Source organism: Pelecanus crispus, chromosome 17, assembly GCF_030463565.1.
Source record: "Pelecanus crispus isolate bPelCri1 chromosome 17, bPelCri1.pri, whole genome shotgun sequence".
In the NCBI taxonomy this organism is placed as follows: Eukaryota; Metazoa; Chordata; class Aves; order Pelecaniformes; family Pelecanidae; genus Pelecanus; species Pelecanus crispus.
Genome location: NC_134659.1, coordinates 590,991 through 616,676, shown reverse-complemented (window position 1 = coordinate 616,676; position 25,686 = coordinate 590,991). Strand labels below are relative to the sequence as shown.

The window sequence follows — 25,686 nt, the reverse complement described above, 5'->3', positions numbered from 1 at the left end:
TCATAAGAACTCTGATATTTGCTGATAATTTTCCACTGTAATGGAGAACTTCATTCTTTTTGATTGCAGAACTTCCTTATGGGTGGGAAAAAATAGAAGACCCCCAATACGGAACATATTATGTTGAGTAAGTGTGAATTATTAATTTGACATAGTTATAAATTGAGCAGAAAATAATGAAGCCCTTGATATCCAGTATGTATAGGTTGTAACGCAATGTAATACCCAGTAGGAGCCATTCTAGAGGCAACGAACGCATGGTGCACGCTCCTGAAGCACTGGCATGTGGGAAGATCCATGGTGTGACCTTGCTGACTTACTGGAGTGTATTTCTTTTGGGGTGGGAAAGCAAGTAGCAACCGAAGTAATTTATTAGTGGGAATGAGCTGATGTCATTTTTCTTAGCTTTTACAAAGGTAGGATCACTTGATTTAAGAGTGGCACCTGAGAACTGTAAAAGAGCAAGAGTAACTTAAATCTCATTGCTGTCTCAAAAGAGCCAAGTAAATAACTACTAAATTGCTGCAAGAGCTCTTCTGAATCTCCTTCAGGTCAGAGTAAATGAAATCTCTCTTTAACCATGGAGAAGAAAATTAGTAGTTGAAAATGTTAGCTTCAGAGAGCAAGCTAACATTTTTTGACTTTGCAAAGCCAAGACAGGTATTTAAATTCTGCTCAAACGTACTGGTTTTTTCCACTCTGCTGTACTGCTCCAGCATCTACTAGTAAAAAGGTGATGTCTGAGTTTGTAAACATTATATAGGTAGATGGAAGCAACATGTAATGTCAAGAATAAAAGTGGATTTTCTCAGTTCTAATCTGTTACAACCTTTTGAAAATTTGCGGAGTGGAATGAAGGTATACTCTACCTAATAATTACAGGAAGTAAAATTGTATTGGCTCTTAATCAAGTTGTTGAAAGAACAAAAATGCTCTCAGTGTTGCTTATAATAGTTTATTGTTTATTCCTCCAGAGCATTAATCTGAGATAATAAAAAATAGTATTTGTAGATGTATCTTTTGTGGTTGTCTTTTCTGTGAAAGAGGCAGCATGCTTTCTGCTGAAATCCTGATCTACCTTTTGTATGTCTACAGTCATATTAACCAGAAAACTCAGTTTGAAAACCCAGTATTGGAAGCCAAAAGAAAAAAACAGCTAGGACAGACTGATGTTGGCCCTTCAAAATCAGGTATCACTGAATATTGTGTTCTTTGTCACTAATATCTTTACCTGCAAGTATGCAATTCTGCAAGTAACCAATGTTGGAATTCACCAAGGCATTAGCCTTGTCTTTTTGCTGGCCATTGTGGTGTTGCCATCCCAAACCCAAAATGTACGGGTTTTTTGAATTATTTATTTAATGTTAAAATTGAACTGAGACCCTAAGACTGCTTTAAAATCATTTGGGTCATTCTGAAGCCGGTTGTCATAAGCAGCTTTTGAGTATATGGAGGGTTAGAAGTGCCAGCTGGAAGATGCAGGTAAAACCAGACCTTGAATTTTTATGTTTTTGATCTACTTTAAGCTTGGTATTCAAGGGTTAGAGTGCAAAACTGGGAATTATAGGTGGGAGCTTTACTTGCAGCTCTCTTGTAATCTGTACTACTGTCTTGGAGAAACTCTTAACTTTCCCATTCACTTAACTCAGCAGTGAAATGAGTGCTACAGTGTCTTGTTTGCTTTACTCCATAACAGTGCTGCAGAGGTTAACCAATGTTAACCAAATAAATCATTAACCTTTATGACACCTTAAAAAACGAACAACAAAAAACTTACCAAAACTAACCCTGGTTTCCTACATTCTTGTCTCTTTGTTCTGCAATTCAAAAGGACCAGAGAAGTCTGCCTTCACTAGAGATCCATCCCAGCTTACGGGAGCACTTATACGGACATCACTGAAAAAAAGTACGATGGGATTTGGCTTTACAATCATTGGAGGGGACAGACCTGATGAGTTTCTCCAGGTGAAGAATGTGTTAAAAGACGGACCTGCTGCACAAGATGGGAGGATTGCACCAGGTAAAGTATTATTTCTCTGAACTTCCAGTTCCTGTGGTACTTTTTGAGAATGCAGCTTCTGAGGACGAATGACTCCATCCACTGACTCTGAGCATGAACACCTCACTAAATGAAATAGTTTTCAGATTTGTGAAAGCCTGTGCAGAGCAGTGGCTTAAAAGGAAAAGAAGCAATGTTCTAGATAGAAATCTACTTTGAGGACGCTTCTGAAGATTTCAGTAGTTCTGCTTTAGCCAAGACTTTTGGCTTCATGGTTGTTTACAGAGTGTTTTTTTGTTCCCTCTATATACGTAAAGTAAAAACCATGTGTTTGAATCCTGGTCTGTTTTGCCTTGTTGCTACCAAAATCATAACACTGAATAGGAAAATTGCAAAAAACCTGCAGCAGGAATGAGCAAGCAGAGCTGTATGAACTGGGCAAGTGAGGAAGCAAGAGGGATGAGAGAACCTGCAATCCATGAAGAACTGCGCACTTTTTCATTTAATTAAGTTACCTATAAGCTTACTGTAACATGCAGTTTACATACTAGAAAAGGCAAAATGCTTCTTTACATATCACAAACTCTCTTACTCTTCAGAGGAGTAAGAAGAGTTCATGCTTTCAATGATTTAATACTATTTACTTATGAAATGAAACAATTTCCTGTTTTGTTGCTGACCTATTGTTTGAACTTGTTTGTATGTGGATCATTTTCCTCCCCTGTAAAAATGAAGACAGTCCTGCAGCGTTGTGTTGTGGTGCACACACGTGTTTGAATGAAAGGATGTATATCTGTTCCTGTTGTAGTTCACGTAATAGGGCAGTCGCTGTTTTACTGATGCCCGGCATTTAAGTGATAAGACCGTTTGCTTGCTGAGAATATTGTATTGCACATGCAAAGTTTCATGATCAAAATGTTGCAAATTATGAAACAAGGTTTTGGGATCTGAAGCCTACTTCCGCTTCGTTTTGAAAATACATGCTTAGCCATGTGTGGCAACAGTGTAAGAGTGTGGAATGTGTGTGGGCGCAATCCTAGCTTAAGTTCGGCCAGTCCTAAAATAAACATAGGACACCCCCCACCCCCCCAAAAAAAATCCGATTTATTCTGGATTGAGTTTAGGATGCTGTACAGTATGAATTAAAGTAGAAGACATCTGCTTGCAGGAGTGTGCGTGCACTGCTTCATCTCCTGTGGCGGTACAGTATCATTTTTTAAATCTGCTGCAGATTAAACTTTATATATTTAGCACACTGTGTTCTGAGATGAAATAGAATAAATGCAAAGAGGAAATCCTTTATGCTTTTTGGCAACAGATAGCCAAGAGGTAACAGCCCAGCCACCACTTGTTACTAGTTTTGAAGACTGCACGGTGATTTCTTCCAGTTAGGCTTTTGTTCTGAGCCTCAGAACACAGGACAGGTCTGGGTGGTTTCGTTTCTGGTTTTGACACTGTTGAACGTTCTTTTGTAACAGGTGATGTCATTGTAGACATAAATGGAAGTTGTGTCCTTGGCCATACCCACGCAGATGTTGTCCAGATGTTTCAGCTAGTTCCTGTCAATCAGTATGTGAACATGACTTTGTGTCGTGGTTATCCTCTTCCTGACGACAACGAAGACCCTGTGGTAGATATAGTGACAGCTACACCTATTATCAATGGCCTGCCTGTGACCAAAGGAGACGTTTGTGTGACCAGCCAAGACTTAGTAGCAGGAGCAGTTGTGTTGGACCAGAATGGGAAAATGGGCCCTATGTTGGTCAATGGTCGTCTGAATGGCCCTTCCATGGATACAACTGAGCAGAGGATCTCTCTTGCGTCTTCAGGAGGCTCTCAGCCAGAGCTGGTCACCATTCCGCTAGTCAAAGGTCCTAAAGGCTTTGGGTTTGCCATTGCAGACAGTCCTACAGGACAGAAGGTGAAAATGATTTTAGACAGCCAGTGGTGCCAAGGCCTTCAGAAAGGGGACGTAATCAAGGAGATTTGCCATCAGAACGTACAGAGCCTGACACATCTGCAGGTGGTGGAGGTACTGAAGCAGTTTCCAGTAGGAGCAGAGGTGCCGCTGCTTATCTTAAGAGGAGGTACGTACGTAAATTTACAGTTGTCATATATGGTTATGTGCTTTTAAAAAGTCCCTTTTTAGTGTGATATCTAAATTGTGTCCGGTCTTGACAGTTAAGTAGCAGCTCATTATGTCTCTGAGCTGTTATGTTCTAAGTTTAATTTATACCCCTGAGTATTTGGGGTGAGAGCATGTTGCTATAGGTTTTTTTTCCAAAATTTTATTATGATATGTTTATGCACTGTCTATTCCAAGTGTCTGGGGAGTGCCAGAGCAAAAATGTGGTCTCTAGCATAATACAAAGTATACAACAGATAAGAGTTTTCTGAGGCTCTCCAAATGTATTCCAGTAACTGTAGCTGTAATGGACAGGTGATTAAAGGAGACAGGAGGAAGCATCAGCAGTGAGGTGGAGCTGATCACTGGAAATACCAGAAAAATTCTCATTTTCGCATTTGCATATTTATACCTCTTCATTGACCGTCAGTCTCAGACCAGAATGTGTCTTCTCCCCAGAAGCTGACTAGTAGATAGTGTGCATTTGCCAGAAGGAGCTGAATGAATTATGAAGGAGCACGTGGCTGCTTAGCGTCCCTTTAAGCTTTTACTGTAGCCCTGAGAGTGTCACTTCAAACAGTCATTGACATTTGCAAAAATCTCCAGGTCTTCTTCTTTATAAATGCTACTATTCCTTAATCAGCTAAGGAAGTAATCAGATTTCTTTGGTAGCAAGTGAAATTCCTCTAGACAAACTCACAAAGTCTCTGTGTCCCCTGAAATGCTTTGTGATTTCGTTGACCAGTGTCTAGCGAAAAGAGAAATAGATGCTTTTCATTGTTGTACAGCTGGCAATTCTAATTTTGAGATTTCTCTGAAGGGATGTTTTTGGTCAACTGAACATTCACATTGCCGTTTAAAAGAAGAGTGAATAAGCGGTTATTATTTTCAACCCAAGAGGAGCTGATTATATTGCTTTAATGCTGTTTAAACTTCTGGTGACCTAGTATTGAAATTGCTTTCTACATTGTATTTTCTTCAGGTCCACCCTCACCTACTAAAACTGCCAAAGGGGTGAGTATTAGTGATGTATTTAAATTTGTTTCTGATGGAGGATATTCAGGGGTTTTTGGTTGCAAAACAGACTCATAAATATAGTCTACTTAATGCAAAAGATTCCTTTGGGTTTTTTTGAGTTGTTTAATGGAGGTGATGGATGTCTCTCTTCTTACTACTGAAGGATCAAGAATGCAGCAAAGATCCTGTATGACGATGGGTGTAGTATTGTTGATTTGTCATGATTTTAAACATGACATTGCCACTTAAGTTCTATCATTATTTCCCTTTTTTGCACTGTACTTGAAATTGCTATCTGTGTGCACACTTCGACCTGCTTTTGTAATCTCATCTTCTCTGGGTTTTAGTCCCTGTGATAATCTGCAAGATGATTTAGCAAAACCACGTCTACCTAGCTGGCACAAATTCATTGTCTGAAGTAACTGCTGTCAGAATACCCATTAAAAGGGAAACAAAATGCCTGGGGTTTTTTTTTTTTTTTTCCCCATTGCTGATTACCTGTCTTGAAGTGAAATGGGATTTCTAAAGGAAGTTTGTGATACTTTGATATTTCTCAGTCCTTGCATAGAATTAATGGACTGTTTAGTACTCCCTTCTTAAAACGCTTGCTTATCTTTGAATCCGTATTTTCAGGAAGTCTCTATGTAGCGGTACATTTCTAGTTTGATACTCACTATTATTGGAAGTTCAATCTATTGGGGTATCTTTAATATATATTAGCTCAGTAAGGAACCCTTGGGCTTAATAAAATACCCTCTGATTGGTTAATGCTGATAGCAATGCATATTTTTGTCATGAGCACTTTTTTTATGAATTAGGCTAGTTGGTGAACAGAGCTGTTTCCTTAACAATGTTTCTTGTACAGAACAAATTATTTCATTTTAAGAAAACCCCATTACCAGGATGTAGATGTAGCTTCTTTTTCTGTCTTCGTCCTGCTGTTTGAGTACTGAAGTCGTATCCCGGCAGCGGGATAATGTGAGCAGACAAGTTCAGTGTGCTTGAAACAGACTGCGCTCAATAAGATTTGCAGAATCAGTTCCTTGCAATTGTACAGCTGCCCGCACTAAATAAATCAGTGCGTAAATCTCTGCAGTTTGAGGACGCAAGGCTTGTCAGCGTGGCTCCCGTGCTAGCACTCTGTGCAGGCGTGCTAAAAATACTACGGACTCGGGGACTGGCGTTCTAGCACACGTGCAGCAGCAACTTCCCATGGAGCACTCGATGTTCAGTGGCATTAACCAGCATGGCAAAATAATTCAGTTTAAAAGGGCAAGTTCTTGTGTTTATAAACATGCAAGAAGCGTCAAAGTGCTAAATCGCCTGGGGGGGGTTTCTCCCGCTCTTGTAAAAGGGCATATCTAAGTCGATTCTACTTGTGCTTTTGTTTAACGTGCACAGACACACGCAGACTGCCATGTTCCGGTTTTCCAGGTTGGATTTCAGCCCAGAATAAGTATTCGGAGTTCCTTTAGTGCATAACCGATTGGAAATTAGGGTGGGAGACCACAAGGATGCTTGGCATCCTTTCTTCATGAAATACTAATAGGAGTGTTGCAGCTATCAGATCATAAAAGAAAAATGCAGATGTTGAATTGCTAATGCCTCACGCTGCCCGTGTGTTCCTCGGGTTCGGTATTTATAACGCCATTGGGATGCAGCCTGGCGCCGGGCACGCCGCCCGCGCTCTCGCTTGGAGGCGGTTTGGCGGTGGGCAAGAGGCAGTGCCCGCGGAGCTGCTCGCGCCGCGGCGGTGGCCCGCGGTCCTGTGCGCCCATGGTGACCGCCGGGAGCTGGCTAGCTTCGCTCGCCTCTCAGCATCGGTCACGCCAGCCCCCTTCGAAGCTGTCTTCAGCAGAAAGCTGTGCCCTGTGAGGGAGGCTGCGGTTGTCCAGCCAGGCGCATACACTGGAAAAGCTATGTTGAGTTGTAATGGTGTCCCCTGTTCCCTTCTTTTGCCCTGCGTTTCACCTCTGCGTGACGTTTATTGTCTTTGCATGCACTTGTACACGAATTCAGTTATGCTTTTGATTTTATGTGGATTTTGTGGGGCGGGGTCTGTTTCAGAAGGACAAGCAGGACAGTTCAGGTAGTTTGGAAGCTGTCAGCGATCCCATCCCGCAGCCGATGCCATTTCCACCCACTGCTGTGCGACCAGGCTCTCCTAAACTAGACCCTTCAGAAGTCTACCTGAAGTCTAAGACTATATATGAGGACAAACGTGAGTATATTAACTTCAACTTGGAAATAATCAATTATGAAGGAATCTTTTCTTTGTCATATGCGTGGTAAAACTGCTGTGACTTTTGTATTGAGTTTGTTAACCTCCTGTAGATAAAACATTTTCAAGAAATGCATAATTAGAAAACTGTGGAACTCCTTTTTTAAAAAAAGATACAATGTGCTTCAACCATATTTACGATAAAACAGTTAATCGTAGAAATGGTCTCAAGGATGATCTAGCTGTGAAGTATACTGAAGTAGACCCGACCATTTCAGAATTTATAGAGAGTAGCTCTGAGTTCTATTACAGACCCGATTTTATCCTGGCCCACCACATAAAAGCAGCTGTGATTTCTCCTTTGGCATTTGTCAATCTATCCTTTCCTTTTTCAGCCTTTTCTTGAAAATTTATTTTTCCATTTTGGAAAAAGAACATCACTGAAGATTTGACTGTTTGAATTATTTATTGTATTTCTGGTTACTGTGTTCTGTCGACAAGAAGGGTCAGAATGCACCACAAAAGCATAATCTTTCAATAATCAAAGATAGCTCCTTATGTATTTTGAAATGTTGCTTTGTCTCAGCTCCAAACACAAGAGATTTGGATGTTTTCCTGCGAAAACAAGAGTCAGGCTTTGGTTTCCGGGTGCTTGGAGGGGATGGACCAGATCAGCCTGTAAGTCAAACAATTTACGTTTGCCTACGTGTTATCTTACAGCATTTCTGTTAGAATGACTCCTGCTCTGTCATCCTCGTTTCCCTCTCATTCTAAACAGCTCAGTGATGGCAAAATTGATCAATTCAGTAACTGCCTTTTAAAGATCAAGAATTGATTCAGATTACCTTTAATTTTTTTCCTCTTCGTGGCTGACTTTAATTTGCAAGGCTCCCGTGCCCTTTCCTCTGTTCAGAGTCTGACTTTGGCAGCAGTTTTCTCTGTCAGGCTGGTAATATTGATGGTGTTTCTGTAGTTGTTGCTGTGTCTGGGGAGCACTCGAAGGGGCAGTGCTGGTGCTCAGCCTTTGCCCGTTTCCGCCTGATCCCAGGGGTGGTCTTGGCACAAAACGTGCCCTGGCAACACCCGGTGTGCCGCGCGCGTCGGCGCATCCCGGGGAGCAGGTGAGTGGAAGGAAGCTGCTGCTTACCCTGCAAAAACTCCATCAGGCCGTTCTTTTGAATGCAACCCAGTGAAACCAGGCAAGATTTGGGATTCTGTCGCACTCCTTTTCCCCCACCTCTCCCACCAAATTTTCAAAAATGCATTTTGTTCTGTCAGTCGGTGTGGTTTCTGGTGGATTTGTCTCAAGGAGACAAGCGCAGCCTTTCCAGTGCACGCTTTCAGGCTTTTATTTGCCTTGTTTTTCCCTCTCATCTCAGAAAATACAAAATGTGGTACTTCAGGATTTTTGTGAAAGCCTTGAAGCAGAACCTGTTGAGACTGGCTTTCTTCTGCAAATGGATGTTGGTATTGTTTTGCATTGCAACTGGCATCAAAACGTAGCTCTGATGTTTGCACAGAGGAAGGATACTAGTTAGAGCCTGCTTTGCTTTCGCCTGGTCAGTGAGCAGAGTTCAGTTATGATTGTAAGCGGGCAATGCAGTCCTGTTTCCTGGCCTCAGCCTGCAGAGCTGTTGCAGTTGGACTTGGATGACTCTGCTTGAGAGGTAACTGCCAAGCAATGGTGGAGTTGGAGGCAGAGAGGCAAATGCCACTGTGGAAACCCCTGGTTTCTTCTGCTGTTCTTCCGTTCTTCTGACGGCAGGCTTTAGGAGACTCCCCTCTATTTCCAGAAAGGCACAAATTTTTATCTAGGAAGAAGTGCTAAGACTTGTATCGCATGTCAGGGGCTGTTCCTTCAGCTGCCAAGTTCAGAGGAAAAGTTTTTGGAGCAGATACTCACAGATTGCTTTTTGGTCACAGTTAAGGAATACATTTTTTTCTGTTCACAGCTGTGATCCAGTGCTAGCACTCTTTTTTTTTTTTTTTCCCTAACATGCATTTAAAAAAAAGGAGGAGCAAAACAAAACAATCTTAATTCTGTTGCACTTCATCGCATTTGTGGTGTTTTGTTTCCATAACAGCCATAGCTGTTGGTAAGTGTCAAGCTAATGTCATGAATGCTATGTGCAGATGATCTGCCCCCCATTGCTTAACCTCCAACAACTACTGGCCATAATTAATCTTTCATTTAACCTGAATGTGATTCTAGTATATGAAATAGTGTGTGGTATTCTTATCTGTGTTATATTTAGTAGCACTTTATGAGCTGGGGGTACACAAAATTGATAAGGGGAGGGCAGCTGTTTGAATTCATTATCTAATCACCAAAAGCTGTGCACTGAAAAACCTTTAAGCATGGAACTGTCTACTTTTCAGCAGTAAATTTCAGTTCTTTCGAAAGCTTTTACTTCTTCCCCAGTCACTCTGGCCTAGTCTTGGTAAAAAAAATAAGTGGATTAAATGACAGAAGCTTTTGTTTCGATAATGTCTGAGAAATCACATATATGTAATAAGTACACAGTGTATACTTATGTCAAAAGTTGGGCTTTTTAACAAACTGAGAAGTATGCTCAGGAGATAGAGATGCTTCCAGAATTCATGGAAATAAGAATTAAAAATCCCCCCAAACTTTGTGTATTTACTGAATGCTTTGAGCCCCCAAATTGTATCTACTGAGTCAGCTTGCACAAAGTACGCTTGCTGGCTGTGTTTCTGCTAGAATTGGACAGTCAGATGATCTTTAAAAGTCAAAAGCCCTCATCTGTCTGGAGTCACCTGGATTCCAACCATTACGTGTTCTGATGAGTTCATGTTCTGCCGTTCAAACCCCCTGACTGCTCTGCTGACAGATTTATATTGGAGCCATAATCCCGTTGGGAGCAGCAGAAAAAGACGGCAGGCTTCGAGCTGCGGATGAGCTGATGTGTATTGACGGAGTCCCTGTTAAAGGGAAGTCGCACAAACAAGTTTTGGACTTAATGACCAGTGCTGCACGGAATGGTCAGGTGCTGCTCACAGTCCGGAGGAAGATCTTCTTTGGTGGTATGTGTCTGTCTGTCCGGAGAGGGTACTGCAGGACGTAGATCTGGCTAAAGGAACACTTAATGTTTTTGTAATCAAATCGACTAAAGCTGCTCTGAAACATATCAATTATTCACTAGAGCTGAGCAGCCTGAGATTCAGGACAGTCAGCTATAATTCTAAGTGGAGAAAAGCAGAATTTAATAAGCTGATGCTTTGGTGCTTGCTAGTTTGCACTGCTCACACAGTTAAGACTGAAAATTATGATGGCAGTGGTGTTCTCTTCAACCTTTTTTGCAGATACTCATTAGAACCACCACTAATGCTATGCAAATCGAATAATAACACAATGTCTTTTCTGTACAACATGCTGTATTCTCAAGTCTTTTGGCATCTGTGTGTAGCAAGAATAAGTGCATTCAAACCAGAGATGATTCGGGGCAGCATCTTGTGATTCTGCAGTGTTAGATCAGTGTCCAGGTCGGCAGTGTACAGAAAGTTATTGTCCTTGGGTACTGATCATGTGAATGACGGAGCTGGGGTGGGTTCAGGAGAACTGATAACAGTCCCCTGTTCCAATTAGCAACCAGTATTGCTTTTCTATTGCATTATCCAACCATTAATTCTGAGTATATACAAGTAAAAGGACAAAATATTTTTAAGATCTGTTCTCAATTTCTTTAAGATGCCTTCTGATAGACAGACTACTTCAGGACCAAAATTCTGTAGGTTTCCTAAAGAAAGCCTGGCTTCAGTCTTCAAACTGCCTTTTAAAAAACATTTCCATCGTTCCAAGTAAACAGTTGTTCCTCACTTAAGATAGCACTAGTTGTAGTTTGTAGCTGGATCTGTGCCGTAGATCTTGTGTCATGCAGAAAAGCCATGATGGTTTGGGTTTTGTTTTTTTTTTTTAACTATAAAAAGTCATCAGATCACTGACAAAAGTCTGTGTACACACTGCCAAGTCTGTCTGGCTGTGTGCAACCAGCGTGCAGCAGGCTTCCCTTGTATAACTGTGCCCACCTGCGCAGGACTCTGGGCCTTTGAATGCTTTATCCTGCATCTGATTACTATTTGATCCAAACTGTATTGTTGTTAAACTTACCCCTTACTTTCCCAGGCAGACAGTGTTTCCTCATGCTGGCACTGACACTGAGATGGAGTTTTGCTCTAGTTGCTTGGTAAGACAGCAGTATTGCTTTTCCCTTATTCGTTGTTTGTCTGTTACCTGCAAGGGGAGAAGCAACCAGAGGAGGAGGAGTCGCAGCCTGTCTTGACGCAAAACGGCTCTCCCCGACTGAATCGGGTAGAGTTTGCAAACCAGCAGTCCCCAGAGGTCTATGATGTCCGTCTGCAGCGGAAGGAGAACGAAGGATTTGGCTTCGTCATCCTCACCTCCAAGAACAAACCTCCTCCCGGCGGTAAGTGCCGTCTTCTGGCGCCGTTGTCGCTGCCCGGCCTCGCTGCGCGGCGCCTGTACCAAGCTGCTGGCATTCGCAGGCATGAGCGGGGCTGTGGCTTCTGCAGGGATTCCTCCTTTGATGTGCTGGTGTTACCTACACGGCACTCTGCGTAGACACAGTCGTCTTTCACTCATGCTGTTTCACAGCCCAACCCGAGACAGCTTGGCCTGTCTTGCTTCGTGTTGATGCTCTTTTTCACCCAGCTGTGGCAGAAGTGGGGAGCAGGGCGAAAGTGTGTCACACACAGCCAGCCTGTACGCAGGAGTGTGCGCTTGCCACAGGGCAGTCTTCAGGACATGGATAGTTGTCAGGCTGTGGTGGTGATGTAGATTCTCACACTGCATTAATTCATAGGCATTTTAATGGAGGTATAGTTTCAGCCTTGGCTTTATATTACCTAATGAGGTAGAATTTCTTATTTGGGGGATCTGACAAAGTAGAGACTGCAGCACTTGGAAGAAAGCAATGAAGTTGTTACTGTCAGACAGATAGGGTGTTTGTCGAGAAAGATCATCAAAATGAAAAAGTAGCACGCTCTGGTATTACAGTTCTGATATATGGACAGGGCTTCAGGCATAGTTGTGAAGATAAACAGCGAAATAACCAAGGTTAAAAGCAAAAATAAAAAGAAATCTTGTGAGTGGGAGTGAATGGGAAAAGCTGCTTGCAGGAAGCCCTGGAGTCCAACTCAACGGAAAGATCCGTGACCCCCTGCACAGGAGCGGGTCTGCTCAGCGTAATCAAGCGCATCTGTATTCCTCGTGCTGATGGCTGCTACTTACCTAGCAGTGCTACGTAGAGGCTGTTGGATATTTTTCACATGAGGTGGCGACGAAGATCATCTTTCTGAAATGCATTTCCTTTGGCCGTCAGGTTTGGGTTATCTGTGTCAGTCCTCAAAATACAAGCCAGCTCAGTGTGTTCACCCACAGACAAACTCGATTCACTGACACTGAGGTACACATATCTCCTGAAATCCTTACTTGGTTCCTTTAGTTCCTTAGTGTAAATCACCCTTCTGAAACTTCCTCAGCTGGTTCCAGACGGACATAATGACGGCTTGAAAGTGTGCCTCTTTTTTATGGAACCTCAGACACTTTCTTCTGTTTTTCCACTTCATTTTATTGCACAATAAAAAAACAGCGGGGGCACAGAAAAAAACTGATTCTAAATAACATTGTGCTGAATTCATATGATATATATTTAGAGTGTGATGCAGTCTTGGCTCAGACGATACCTTTTCAAGAATGTTAAAGCCAGCTGCTCTGGAAGCGCCTGGCGCGGCGGGACGGCGCAGCAGCAGTGGTCCACGCACGGAGCTGCCCGCTGCTGTCGGGTTCGCGTGGCAATGGCAGGGTGAGCTGTCACCCTGCGGTGCGTGGCGCTGCGCAGATGATTGTGTCCCACGTCAGAGCGGCTGTGGGTTGACAGTGTGTTCTCTGGTCAGTTGGATATTAAGAAAAAATACTATAAACAGAATTATTCTATAATATGTTGGTATTCTGTTGTAATACAACTTTACTACAGACAACATTTTTGTCTGAGGATATGCTGCAAATTCCTTTTTATTTGATATTAAACTGAAAGTAGAAGACAACTGAAACCAATTCCAGTACTGGAAACATAAGCCCTGTGGTCCAGGCTGTTTCTAACACACAGGAAAAAAGAGACGCTGGTGCATCCGCAGGCTGTGCTGTGCAGAACTTCCCTGTGCCACAGTTTAGCGTGAAGCTGCTGTGTTCTTCTAAAGCCAGAATATTTTAAAACAAGTAATCAGCAATTGAGTCTGCAACCCTGCAGTGCTTTACTCTTCACAGTTGGCTCTTAGGTTTATATAATACTTAAAAAACCAATCTATTAAGGGAAGTGTAATTAAAATTTAAACTCATGGCAAATGCTAGAAGGCATCAATGTCTGTTCCTTCGCAGTAACTTCTGCGTGTGCTAGCTCATTAAAACAATCCTTGATGGCTTTTTAATCTTGGGTGGCTGTGGAAGTGTTTCAGATTTGCTGTCATGGTTTTGAAAAGCCAGCTGATAATCCTGACAGGCGCATAATGTTCCTCGCCTCTCCGATCCCTCAGAGAAAAGCATGTTTGGGAGAGCAGCAACTCCAGAAAACAGGTATCCATCAAACCCACTTCAGGCTCTGAAGATGAAAAAAGGCTTTTACATGAAGTACCAGGAAGAGCATTTATGAAACATGTGGAGGTCAGTCTGGAGAGGTGTTTGGAAATGAGTTACAAAGGAGCGGTGCAGTGGTTCCTGTGCAGAAGAGCCCTGATGAGGGATTTGGGAGTGACAGGAGACAATTTGCTATGCTTTCAGGCATCCAGATGAATGAAGGGCTGTTTTAGACACATGGGAAGGCATGCTGACTGATGTGCTTTGATGTGACGCGAATCTGCTCTGTCGGGGCCACGTCAGCACGCAGGCAGCTCAATGAGCCGCTCTTTTGCCCCAGGTTTTGGTAAGCTCCTCCTGTCACAGTGGCATCTCGCTGGCTGCCGAGTGCCACCTTCGGGTCAGCAAACCGTAAAACACGATCTCTACGCGAGCACCAGCACGGCTCTTGGCAGGGAGGGCGCGGGAGCCGCGGCGGTGCTCTCCCACGGGAGAGGTGCCGGAGGAAGCGCCGTGCTGGAGCGCAGCATCCCTCCCTCCTCCTGCCTTTTTAGTTCTGCTCGTTCCTGCATCTTTGTTCGCCTCTGGGTGAACGGTTACTGGGAAAGTAACTAAAAGCAGTCTTTTTTCCTTCTACTTCTCGTAAAATTCCCTCTTCTCCCTGTTCTGTCTCTTGTGGCCCCATTGTTTTGGCCTCTAGAGGAGTCTGTATACAGAGCAGAGTGTCACTATGGGGTGAACTGATGAAACCAAGCCAGGAGAGCTAGCTAAAATCCAGGCTAGTTATTACAGGTGCAAGTTCATCTCGGCGAGCAGGAATAGGGAACAGGCCCGTGCCGAGCTGACCTGGCGCACCTTGCTGTGCTGCCCGGTGTGCTGAGGGTTGCTGCCGAGGTGTTCACCAGGTTACTAAGGTAGTCTCTGGCAGGAAAAGTTTGATTTCCTCTTGAAGTGTATTTAAGGCTTAATTTTTGGTTGCAAGGAGGAAGAGTTAACCCGGGGATCCAGATTTCTAATGGCTGTTAAACTGGATGTCCGTAACTGTCTCTGAGCGCACACAGTGCGCCAGGGTCTGCGCGTGGAATGGGAAACAATACCTCGTGAGTGGCAAAACAAACTGCTCCAGAGCGCTGCTGGGACACGGGGTCTTGCTCATCCCTTTGCAGATGTGACCCATTTCCTTCCCGTGTTTTCCTTTAGGCACAACATCTGGTACGGGACAAGGCCGTGCTGTCAGGGGTTGGCGTTTCCATTCACGCTACTGAGTGAAGCTTTCTTCGTTATTGGCAGGCTTTTCTTGTGCTAGCAGTGCCGCCCTTTAGAGCAGGAGCGGTCTCTGGGTTGACTGTGGCAATCCTGGGTCTGTGTGATGCTTATCTGACATGAATATTAATTGTGTTGCTGTGCCTGTTCTCGATTTCCTAGTGATTCCTCACAAGATCGGGCGAGTTATAGATGGGAGCCCCGCTGACCAGTGCGGGAAGCTGAAAGTGGGAGACCGTATCTCAGCGGTGAACGGTCAGTCGATCGTTGAGCTCTCGCATGACAGCATAGTGCAGCTGATCAAGGACGCTGGCAACGTGGTGACGCTGACTGTCGTGGCTGAGGAAGGTAAGGAGGGCACGTGGCCCTGCCAGGTGGATGGGTCCTACCATGCTGCCAGAGTCTAATGCGTGTAACTTCTGAGTTTAATTCACTTAAAGTGGAGTACGTTAAGACACTTGGAAGTTAAAGAAAAGAGTGAAGCTCCTCCGTTTGCTCTGGAAGAGCTGAAGGCAGATGGGGCAGAGATAGACAGCAGCCAAGGTTGAAAAATACTGAAAATACTGAAAAATAAGATACAAGTATTACCAGTACAGTGTAGGGTAAAAGAAATTCTCAGGGTTTCTCACGTGAGAGAGGGAGACTACTGCTCCCATGGAAACGTGTCCTGTCCAGACCTTGTATTCTTCAACCAAAGAGAAATGACCTCTCTTGGGAGAGCTACAGCAGACTGATGGGACGACACTCTGAGACAAAATCTTCTCCCCCTGGACAGTGCCCGTCCCCCTGCTGCCGCAGTGGCCGCTAGGAGCTTTGTTCCAGACGAGGGAGGTGCTCTCGGGATGCTCTGGAGCGGCTCCACTGGGCAGAGCTAGGGTGCTCTAGGGCCACAGGGACATCTGCTTTCCAGATCGTCTCCATTTAGGCACTCTGAGTTTTTCCTTTCTGCCATGTTAAGATACACAAATTGCCTAATGCTGCATCCCTGGGATACAACAGAAACATCCTGTAGCTCTTCTGTCTGCCAAAGCTGCGCTTTCACAAGTGGTCACATCCCACCGTGAAAACCTTGCTCGGGGTTCTCCTGCAGAGCCTCCCAGGCTGCTCGCGAGTTCTTCACACGCAGCTGCCGTGTCGTCTGAGCAGCAAAGTGAGTATTTGTGACTGCGAAGTGCCATCTTTAGAGACCGTGTCTTTAATGAAAGCTCCCATGCAACACTCTGTTCAATGTGGTATTGTTCCTACACAAACGGTTCACTACAAATATGTACAACCCAATCATTTGAAGAGAAAAGCTGTTTTCCAACCCTGCTTACCACTGCATTTTTCTGGAGTGCTGCTTGTGGGTTTAATTAAACTCGCTATCATTATTTTGCCAGAAAGTTGGCTTTCTTCACCTTCTAAACAATAAATACCTAAAGCCAGAATGTGAATAAAGCCAGCAAATGATTCTCTAATTTCACATTCATCGCAAATATCTAACATGCTATCTCAGCCTGTCATACAGAATTTCAAAGACTTAGTTGGTTTTGTTAATGCTTGAAGCAGAGAGACTTCTATAAATTGTTACTTTTCTATTAAGATCTTCGTTTTTATCAAACCTCTAATTCATTGGCGTTTGAAGGGACACACCTCAAAGCAGTTGCCCAGGGCAATGTTTATAATGCAGCTGAAGTTTGAGTTGTGGTTACATTAGATCTGTTTCTCCAGGGCTCTTAATCAGCTTTGTTTTCAAAACAAGCTTTCTGAATATAACATTATTGTCCCTTATTTATGCATGACCTTGCCTGGACTCTGTGTAAGAACTAGCTTTTCCCACTTCCTCAATTACAGATTTGGAGCCAAAATGTAGAGATAAAACAAGAGCCTGAGGAGATTCGAGAGAGAGGGGGAAAAAAGTTAGTAGTGGGTGATAAAACTAGACTGAAAAGACCAGTCAGAAAAAATATGTGGCTTAGAGGAGCTGGAGTTGGCATGTTTCAGATGTAAAGAGTTTGTGACAATGAAGGAGAGAAGCAGAACCTGTTCCACAGAAATGGGGATCTGTCGCCACTTAAAGTTCTCCTTGACTTAGCTGGAGAAATAGAGTTTAGCTCACAGCGTAACCCTCTACCGCAGATTCCCATAGAAAGCCAGGGTGGATGTGAATTAGTCGGGGCTTCGGGCGTTTTCCCCACGGGGCTGCGGGCAGAGAGCCGAGCGTCACGGAGATGGTTCACAAGACAGCAGTTAACACCAAGGAAGATGCAGGATGCAGCTCCAAAGAGAAAAATGCCCATTTTGCCAGGAGCTGTTCAGCATGGCGAAGCACAAACCCTGACGGAGTTTGCTGCTCCCCACTGCATCGTCTTCAGCGCTGTCCTCTGAGACTGACAGTGAAAATACTGCCTTGTACCCCTTCCCTCTCCCTCCTAGCTTTCACAGGTGTGTGATCTTTGGTTTTCATACGAATAAATGAATTCCACTTCCCGCACAGAAGACATTCTTTAAGATTTTTTCACAAAAGCAAGAGCTGTCAGCTTTTGTCATATATTAGCTGGAAACACAAGAGAGCAGGCTGAAAAGAGGACTGGAGAACTTGTACAAACAGATGGCATTTTTCTTGCCTGTGCTTATAAATTAAAACTCTGAGTATAAACCAGGAGTAAAAGTTGACATTTTGTCTCTAGAGAAAAACCTCTTTAAGGCATGTCATAGCAATAGCACCAAGCAGTCCTGTGAAGGACCTGGGAGGTCTCGCATACCTGAGAAATTCAGTCCAGTAATAGCCATTACGGTTTCCTTCCCTTAAGATGCTTGAGCGCTTTGTATGTTTTACTGGGGTTGGTTTGTTCTTAACTGAGAAATGCAGTAATGTGATGCACCTAACAGAGGACTGCAACATCTCTAGTTTGGGTGCTTGGGATTTTTTTTTAACCCTTCTAAGGAACAGGAGTTTATTAATTTATAATTCAGTACATAAGTTCATCTTGGGCCACAACTTGCCATTTTGGGTTCTAGCTAAGGGGCAGCTTTTTGCATAGACTATGGTTCGTTACTCTTAAGTGACGGAGACGTTTTGTATCCTGAAACGTGTTGTTTTCATAAATGCACTGGATTTATTGTAAAGTGCACAACCACTGTATGTTGTGTGGAAGGGAAAATAATCTTAAACTATTGTAAAAGGTTTTATTAAAATGTCATAATACTTTAATTTTTACTTAGCCTTTGGGAGAAGCCAAAACACTTCAGAATTCTCCTTGATAACCTGTCGGTGTGGTTGTAACCTTTCCTACAGCTGCCTGGTAGCAAACTCTGTTGTGCCTGAAATAGTTGACGGTTTCCCTCCATCGTTGGGGTTTTCACCTGTGAATCCTCATTGCCCCTGCAGATCCTCATTCTCCTCTTACCTTTAAAAAGGGATATGTTCTCAAATGGACATTATTCTTCATCTCTTGCAAAATTTTATTATGTTGACCATCCGAACCAACTTCATGGCTCTGACTAGCCCTAATCCCTTCTGGGCTTTATCAGCTTGCAGACAGTCTAAACCCCTTCTGTTCATGTCTGGTTCGGTTAAAATTGTGTTGCTTTTCTGAGAAAAAGCAGTGTAGGTAAGAATAAAATTCCTAGGAGTTTATCCCATGGAACCAATGAGCTGCACTTGGGTTCCTGGCTTATGGCGTTAGACCCTGGAAAATCTTCTTCACCTTGTGCGTGTGGTGAGCTCAGCTCAGCCTGAGAGGCCGTGGCGGCAGCACCCTTCGGAACAGCTGACACAGCGCTGATGCTCGCTGTGGGCTCGTGAGCCTGCCTGGCTTTATATTTGGGAAGTTCTCTCTGACTGTCGGTTTTGTTTGAATTTATTAGAACACCGTGGTCCTCCATCAGGAACAAACTCTGCCAGGCAGAGTCCAGCTCCGCAGCACCGGCCGCTGGGACCAGCACAGATCAACCCTCCCAGCGCAGACAGGTACAGAGCTTTTGCTTCGGGCCAAAGGAGCTGATAACGGCTAGAAAAGCTTGACCAGAGGGATTGTTAAGGCAGAAGTAACATCTGTGTCCTTGTACCTCTCTGCAGGGGAGCTACAGAAGGTGAAGCTGGAAAAGATGTTTCAAATAGTTACAGGCTTTCCTGGCCCGAGCATAAGCACTTGACACAGTCCGATGCTGCTGTTGCTTCAGTTGTTGGTAGCCGTCATTCCCAGGTACAGGTGAGTGTCCAGAGGGTGCGGAGACATGCAGAATACTCATTTGTCAAGATGCTGCAGCGGCATTGCACGGAGTATTCAAAAGCAGAACAATAAAACATTTCCCTGTCAGACGTGGGTAGAAAAGTTGCGTATAAAAATGCACTCAAGCGTTTCACAGAATGTTTTTGCTAATGTTTTAAATTTTATTATCTCCTTAGTATAGCTGAATACTCATTATAATTATAAAAGAAACAGGAAATGCTTGCAATGGGGCTACTACAGACCCTTTGGCAGAGTCTCTTAGAGAAATTTCATGCGTATCTAAAACTTAGAAGGAAAAATGTTCTGCATGTTTAGACTTAGAATGAAACCATTACACCTAGTCATACATGAGTTGTGATGAATTCAGTCTAAATCATGGATTGCATGTTTCTCAAAATATACAAATGTGTGAAGCATTTTTCCGGAAAAACAAATGTTTAAATCTGCCCACAGGTGCTCATCTTTTTTTTTTTTTTTCCTCTGACTTCCTGCACAGAATCCTGGCTGTTTCCCAGTAGAGTTGGAAAGGGGCCCTCGAGGGTTTGGATTCAGCCTTCGAGGAGGAAAGGAATACAACATGGGCTTATTCATCCTTCGACTTGCTGAAGATGGGCCGGCCGTCAAAGACGGGAGAGTACATGTGAGTTTGTCTTCTCTAAACCATTTGTTGATCAAGTCGGCCTTTTGACATATTAATTCACCCACAGTGGCAACAAACTGTTCTTTCACGAGTGAAGTTGCCTTCTCTTTGGTGAGTTGCTTGCTGGGCAAGGGGTTCCCCGCTGACAGGACTGTGCTTTGCCTGGACGACCTGTGCCAAGGCACGGCTTGGTGGGGGACCGTGACAGCAAGCTCCTGCTGAAAGCGCTCCAGCTCCCACGTGTTGACTTTCACCCTGGACTATGGGTCCTCAGCAGCCTTGCGCGAATCCCCCGAGCACCTTGCCGTGTAGGGGATGTGTGCATGCAGGCTTGCGTTGGCTGCGATGGTGGGTGGTCGCGTCCCGCGGGGAACGCGAGCTCTCCACAGCCCGTGGCTGGTGCTGGTGGCCGCGGAGGAGCAGGGCCACGAGCGCTGTGCCGTGCGTCCCCAGCAGCTCCCAGCACAGAGGGACTGCGCTCGCTCAGCGTGAGGTTGTTGACAATTTTCACATCGTTCGGTTGCTCCCTCTTCTGCTGCAAAATGGTGTCATTTTCTGGCTGTACGTGAAAACAGTGAAGAGGAATTTCTCACCCGCTTCATGGCAGCTGAGCTGACGGGAGGCACACCATGCAGCGTGGACTGTCCTGTCCTGTCCGATGAGCAGCCAGCCAGTGACCCCCTTTGGCACGGACAGTTTATTTAGCAAAGCCCAGTCTGTCTCTTTAAACTGCTCATTTTATGCGCTAGTGACATCCATTGGCTGATCCATGTGTGGCGAAATAGGTTTCGTGACCCTTTTTGGGGGGTGCTGTTCCAAGCCCTTTCCAGCAGCCTGCAAAGGCCGTCCGGACTGTAATTACCGGCCCAATACCTCTGTAAGTTGCTAATTGGCCTCAGAGACCGTAGTACTGGCGACTGCATAGTGGTGATCTCTCCTACCTGGAATAAAAAAAAAAATCCTTTCCTTGCATAAAACCTGTTCTGCCATAGTAGCATTCAGCTCTGCATTAAGTGTAGAGAAGTTCGGTGTTACTTACCTGGTTAGTGTGATTTTAAACAGGCGCATGGTGCCAGGTTTGACGTGGTTCCTCCATAAGCTCCCTCCATATGGTGATCCAGAATGAAAACCAATTCAAGCATGTGGCTGTATCTGTCTCATCGCTTGTAAATGCAGGATGTGTTTAAGGAACCCGAGATTTTACTGAGCTGCCTGAGCAGAAGACCGGCACGAAGAGCTCTGAACCACCAGAGCGTTGCGTGGCGTCGTGTTCATCAGCAGCCATGGAATGGTGTTGCTCTTGCTGAGTGGATTTTAGCGTGAGAGGAAAGATAGAAGCATCTGCCTCTTTCTTTTTTTCTTTCTAAATTAAAAGTAAGTTCACGGTGTCAAGAGATTCACAAAGACTAACCTGGTTGCTATTTTCTTGTCAGGTTGGTGACCAAATTGTTGAAATTAATGGAGAACCCACCCAAGGAATCACTCACACACGAGCCATTGAGCTGATTCAGGCTGGAGGGAATAAAGTTCTGCTGCTGCTGAGACCAGGGACTGGCTTGATACCAGATCACAGTACGTCACCTCAAGTGCTGTTCTGTTTTGGGGGTCCAAGGCAATGGAGTACAGTCTGATAAGGAGACTTCTATGCTTGTTCACTGAAATAGTTAGCAGTTCCCTTTTTGACAGCTGTGCAGGTGTTCATATTTACTTTAAAATATAAGGAATATTTTTGGTAAAATTAACGCATGACAAGGACCTAGGAATATTACACAGTGTGAAATTATTGCGTATTTGTAATTATAATTAAGTTTCTCAGCTCTGTCCAAGCTAATCAAGTTTTTCTATACAAATGTGATAATTAAAGCTGATTGCCTTTTAATTTAAATTCAAGTTCTCTGTGATACAGTACTCTGTTCAAAATGCCTGTATTGTTAAGAATATTATTTCTGAACAGACTTACTTCACTGTTTTTAGCCTTCTAAATTATGAAATGCTTTGTTTTTCAAAGCAAAAACTTCAGAAAGCAAGGGGAGAGACAGCTTTGCTCTCAAAATGGATTCTGTTTGTTTAAAGTTGTGACAGGAAAGCACAACTTTGTAGGCAAAAAAAAAAAGGACAGAAAAGCAAATCCTTGCAGGAGCTCTGAGTTCAACTACAGAGAATAGAACTGATGGTTTTGAGTCTGACTTAGGAAACGCTCCAAAACTACAAATCAGAAAGGCTTGTGGCTGTGGCAGTATTTTAAAGCAAAGAACACCAGCTCTCCGAGTGCACTTGTTTAATCTTTTAACCCTTGATGCTGACACGAAGATTCTGATGGTAAACTACTTAAATTGTAACACTTAAATTGCACTTTTTCTGAGGAAGAGCTTTTCAGTAATAGTGACCAACCATGAGCTTTTATCCTTTGAAAATTTTAAAATGCAGTTTGAACTACCACGTAGTTTGTTCAGTCATTTACACGCAGCAACTGGCATCCACTCAAGGGATAAAATCTGCTCAGCACTTTCTCCGTTTCTTTTCTCCAGAGAGCTAGAAGATGGCTCTTAACATCTTGCTGTTCCAGCCTGCACAGCGCAGTAAAAGCAGTGAATTAGTGCATGGCACGGAAACAGCCCGCCTGTGAACCGCAAGGTCTGTTGTGGGCCATCTTACTGGATTCCTGGCTGGCTGGGTTTGTCTCTCACACTGAATTACCTTCTCATTAAGGGTGAAAGTTAAATATAGTCCTCCTTGTGTTCTGACGAGCTTCTGTTGAGGTCCTCTTTAAAATGGGCTTTTACAAGCCAGAAGAGAGGGAGGCAGTGTGAGGACACCTCCGGCGCTCTCCTTACTAACAGCTATTTAAGCCTGGGATAATTTCAGCAGTGGTAAGTGGGGTTTATCCTGCACCACGAGGGCAGCGCAGTAGCTGTCCGGAATCACTCCTGGCCCTCTTGTTCATGGAATTCTCCTGAGGCTGAGGCAGAAACACAGAACCATAGCAAAGTCTGAAGGAACCTCTGGAGACCGTCTGGTCCGGCCATCTGTCAGCAGCGAGGCCGGAGACTGGGTTAAGCCACTTCGATTAGATCAGCAGCCGTGGAGAAGGGAAGGGTTTTGTTGCCTCTTGTCTTGCTGTTGATCATACATTTCTGATTGAGATCTTGCTTGCTGTACCCTGTGATTTTGGTATGTAGTTCTGGGCTTTTTCTCTTCCTCCTTCAGGTTTGGCTCCTTCCAGCCTGTGTCCCTACGTGAAACCTGAGCAACATTAAGGGCTTTCAGTGCTTTTCTTGGTTTTTCCTTAAAGACTTGGTAAATCTGCATGTCTTGTGTTTCATCTCTTCCTATATTACAGTGCAAAGCTATGAATAACCTTAACTTTTCACGGTTTTCAGTTTTCTTTTAGCATAACAGTTTCAGTTCATTTGGTTTTAAACCAAGAATTAAACAATGTAGGTCAGGCGCTTTCTATTTTGCAATTTTGCTACGTAGGCTCTAAAGTTGTGCTGGTACAAGACCATGTCAGTCCCGTAGAGATCGCACTAGCATCCTAAGCACGAGTTTATTCCCAAATCACATCCTTAAGGTTGCTGTAGGTTGTAGAACAATGCAGTACAGAAAACTGACTAAATAAGACTTTGAGAGTATGCCACTACATAATCTTTTTTGAATTGAAGGTTTCATATAACATCCTGGAACCTCAGTAGTACGCATGTTTCTAAAATATTTAGTGATGTTTTTCTTTTTTCTTTTTTGGTAGTCATTTAGTCAAATCTCTCACTGTTCCCTTCCAGGTGATTGGGATAGTTATAATCCATCTTCATCAAATGTAATATATGAAGAACAGTCACCATTATCTTCATCTTCACATTCTGCTTCCCCATCTGAAGTGTGTTATTTACCAGTACCAGGAGAAGCTTTAACAAGAGTTCAGCTGTCTGAGAAACTGGAACAAGCAAAGAACACTGTGCCTGAAAAGATAAGCACTTTAACTGAAAACCAGTTTGAGATGAAGCCTCTGTCTTCTCCCAAGAGAACAAAGAACAGATGGGAATGTCCCTCCAGCCCTGGGTTTGAAATCACAAAAGGTAGTTTGGAATTAGGGACCAGAAGAGACAGATCTGCAAGTCCAGAAAAGTTAGTGGCTGCTGAGGGACACTCTCACACAGGATTCCACAGCCCCAAAAAAGGGGATCCTGAAAAAACCTACGGCAATCTCTCACATAAATCTGACAGTTCCAGAAAGAGTGAGAGTAGACCCACAGAAATAAGGATGAACAATACTAACAAAAAAGAGCATTCTGGTGGAAATCAAGGAAGGTCTGCCAGTCCCCAAAAGCATCTCAGTAAGCAAGGAAACGTAGAAACAGTAGGCAGGTTACAAGAATATCAAGATAGAACAATTGGTGGTGATAAGACGACTGTTGAGCAATTGAAAGGTGGAAATGGTAAAACAGGAGTTGCCAGGAAAGACATAAAGCAGAAAACTTCTGGAAGGATGGAAGGGTGGTCTCCAGAGCGACAACGTGCAGCATTTGATGAGAATAATCTTCCATTTGGTGACTCCAGGAGAAACACATCTGAAGACGAAAAAATAAAGAAGTCAAACTCCGGAGAGCCAAGTTCCAGCAGATTCAAAACTTCCAGTCTTTCCAATATTCCACTGCTTTCCATGGAGAAACAAAGAAGGCTGGAAACACAGGAGACTGTTACGCTGAACAGACAACACAGAGAGAGACACACGGAGCTGCCCGATGAAACCAAAGATGATGGAATTTCTAAATCCGAGAATAGTTCTCCAGTCAAGAAAACACCGATAACTCCTGGACCTTGGAGGGTACCAAGCGCATGTAAAGTCACCCAAACAGCAGGTGTGGCTGAAAAACGGGTTTGACTGACACTTTTTTTTAGAACACGTTTTAGTCAAGTTTCTAATGATGGTCATTTAAAAGCATTGTTTCTTTTCACAAAGTTGTCATTTTTTTCAGAAACTGGTTAGAGGGTAGAAAGTATTTGATTCGTTCTTAAATTATCTAAGCTGCATGAAGGACCTTTTGGATTGCTTAAATGAAACTCTTCCGTAAGCTGCTGTCCCCTTGTCCTTTTGAAGGCGGTGTTCTGCTGCTCTCAACGTTGCACTGCTACGGCTTTCTCAGATAGTATTGTGAGTTTCTGAACAAAATTATTTAATGCCTATATTGCCAATGTGATCATGACTCACTTCTTGTTCTTGTGCCAAGTTATCTACTGTATCCAGTCAATCTAATCCTTCTCATACGTATTCCAGTCACAGGAAAGGCGAGGTTTTGTTCGAAATGGGTATTTTCGCAAGAGCATGTTGCATGTTTACATAAGGAAATACACATGTTCTTACTGGTCCGGTAAGAAGATGGGTGAGTTGGTTCTATCGATTCTAGGGCAGCAAACGAGCCACTGATGCTGTTCAATTGATGTTTTTTTTCTTAAATTTTTATACCTAATACAAAATTGTGTAGATAAAAATTATATTTGACATAATCAATGTTTTGTAATTTTGCTTTTTATGAACACAGCAAAATTGCTTTATTTTCTTGATTCATAAGGATGCTTATAGCAACTGTTGGCAAACATCT

General features: G+C 43.6%; 1 protein-coding gene across 2 annotated transcripts in view; it reads left to right on the top strand.

Annotated features, from left to right (window-relative positions):
- MAGI3 (membrane associated guanylate kinase, WW and PDZ domain containing 3) overlaps positions 1–24,991 on the top strand; it is a 71,795-nt gene extending 46,804 nt beyond the window's left edge. Inside the window, exons 7-21 of one of the 2 annotated variants that reach the window (XM_075722207.1) lie at positions 70–127; positions 1,096–1,190; positions 1,832–2,020; positions 3,478–4,086; positions 5,107–5,138; positions 7,209–7,362; positions 7,949–8,040; positions 10,215–10,407; positions 11,622–11,807; positions 15,398–15,583; positions 19,085–19,187; positions 19,296–19,428; positions 19,946–20,089; positions 21,523–21,661; positions 23,869–24,991. In XM_075722207.1, the coding sequence (XP_075578322.1) occupies positions 70–127; positions 1,096–1,190; positions 1,832–2,020; positions 3,478–4,086; positions 5,107–5,138; positions 7,209–7,362; positions 7,949–8,040; positions 10,215–10,407; positions 11,622–11,807; positions 15,398–15,583; positions 19,085–19,187; positions 19,296–19,428; positions 19,946–20,089; positions 21,523–21,661; positions 23,869–24,968 (3,413 nt within the window). In that variant the 3' untranslated portion in view covers positions 24,969–24,991. Of the gene's footprint in view, positions 1–69; positions 128–1,095; positions 1,191–1,831; positions 2,021–3,477; positions 4,087–5,106; positions 5,139–7,208; positions 7,363–7,948; positions 8,041–10,214; positions 10,408–11,621; positions 11,808–15,397; positions 15,584–19,084; positions 19,188–19,295; positions 19,429–19,945; positions 20,090–21,522; positions 21,662–23,296; positions 23,347–23,868 lie in introns of those variants that run through there. The other variant, XM_075722209.1, reaches the window with a different exon arrangement.
- The last annotated feature ends 695 nt before the right edge of the window (positions 24,992–25,686 follow it).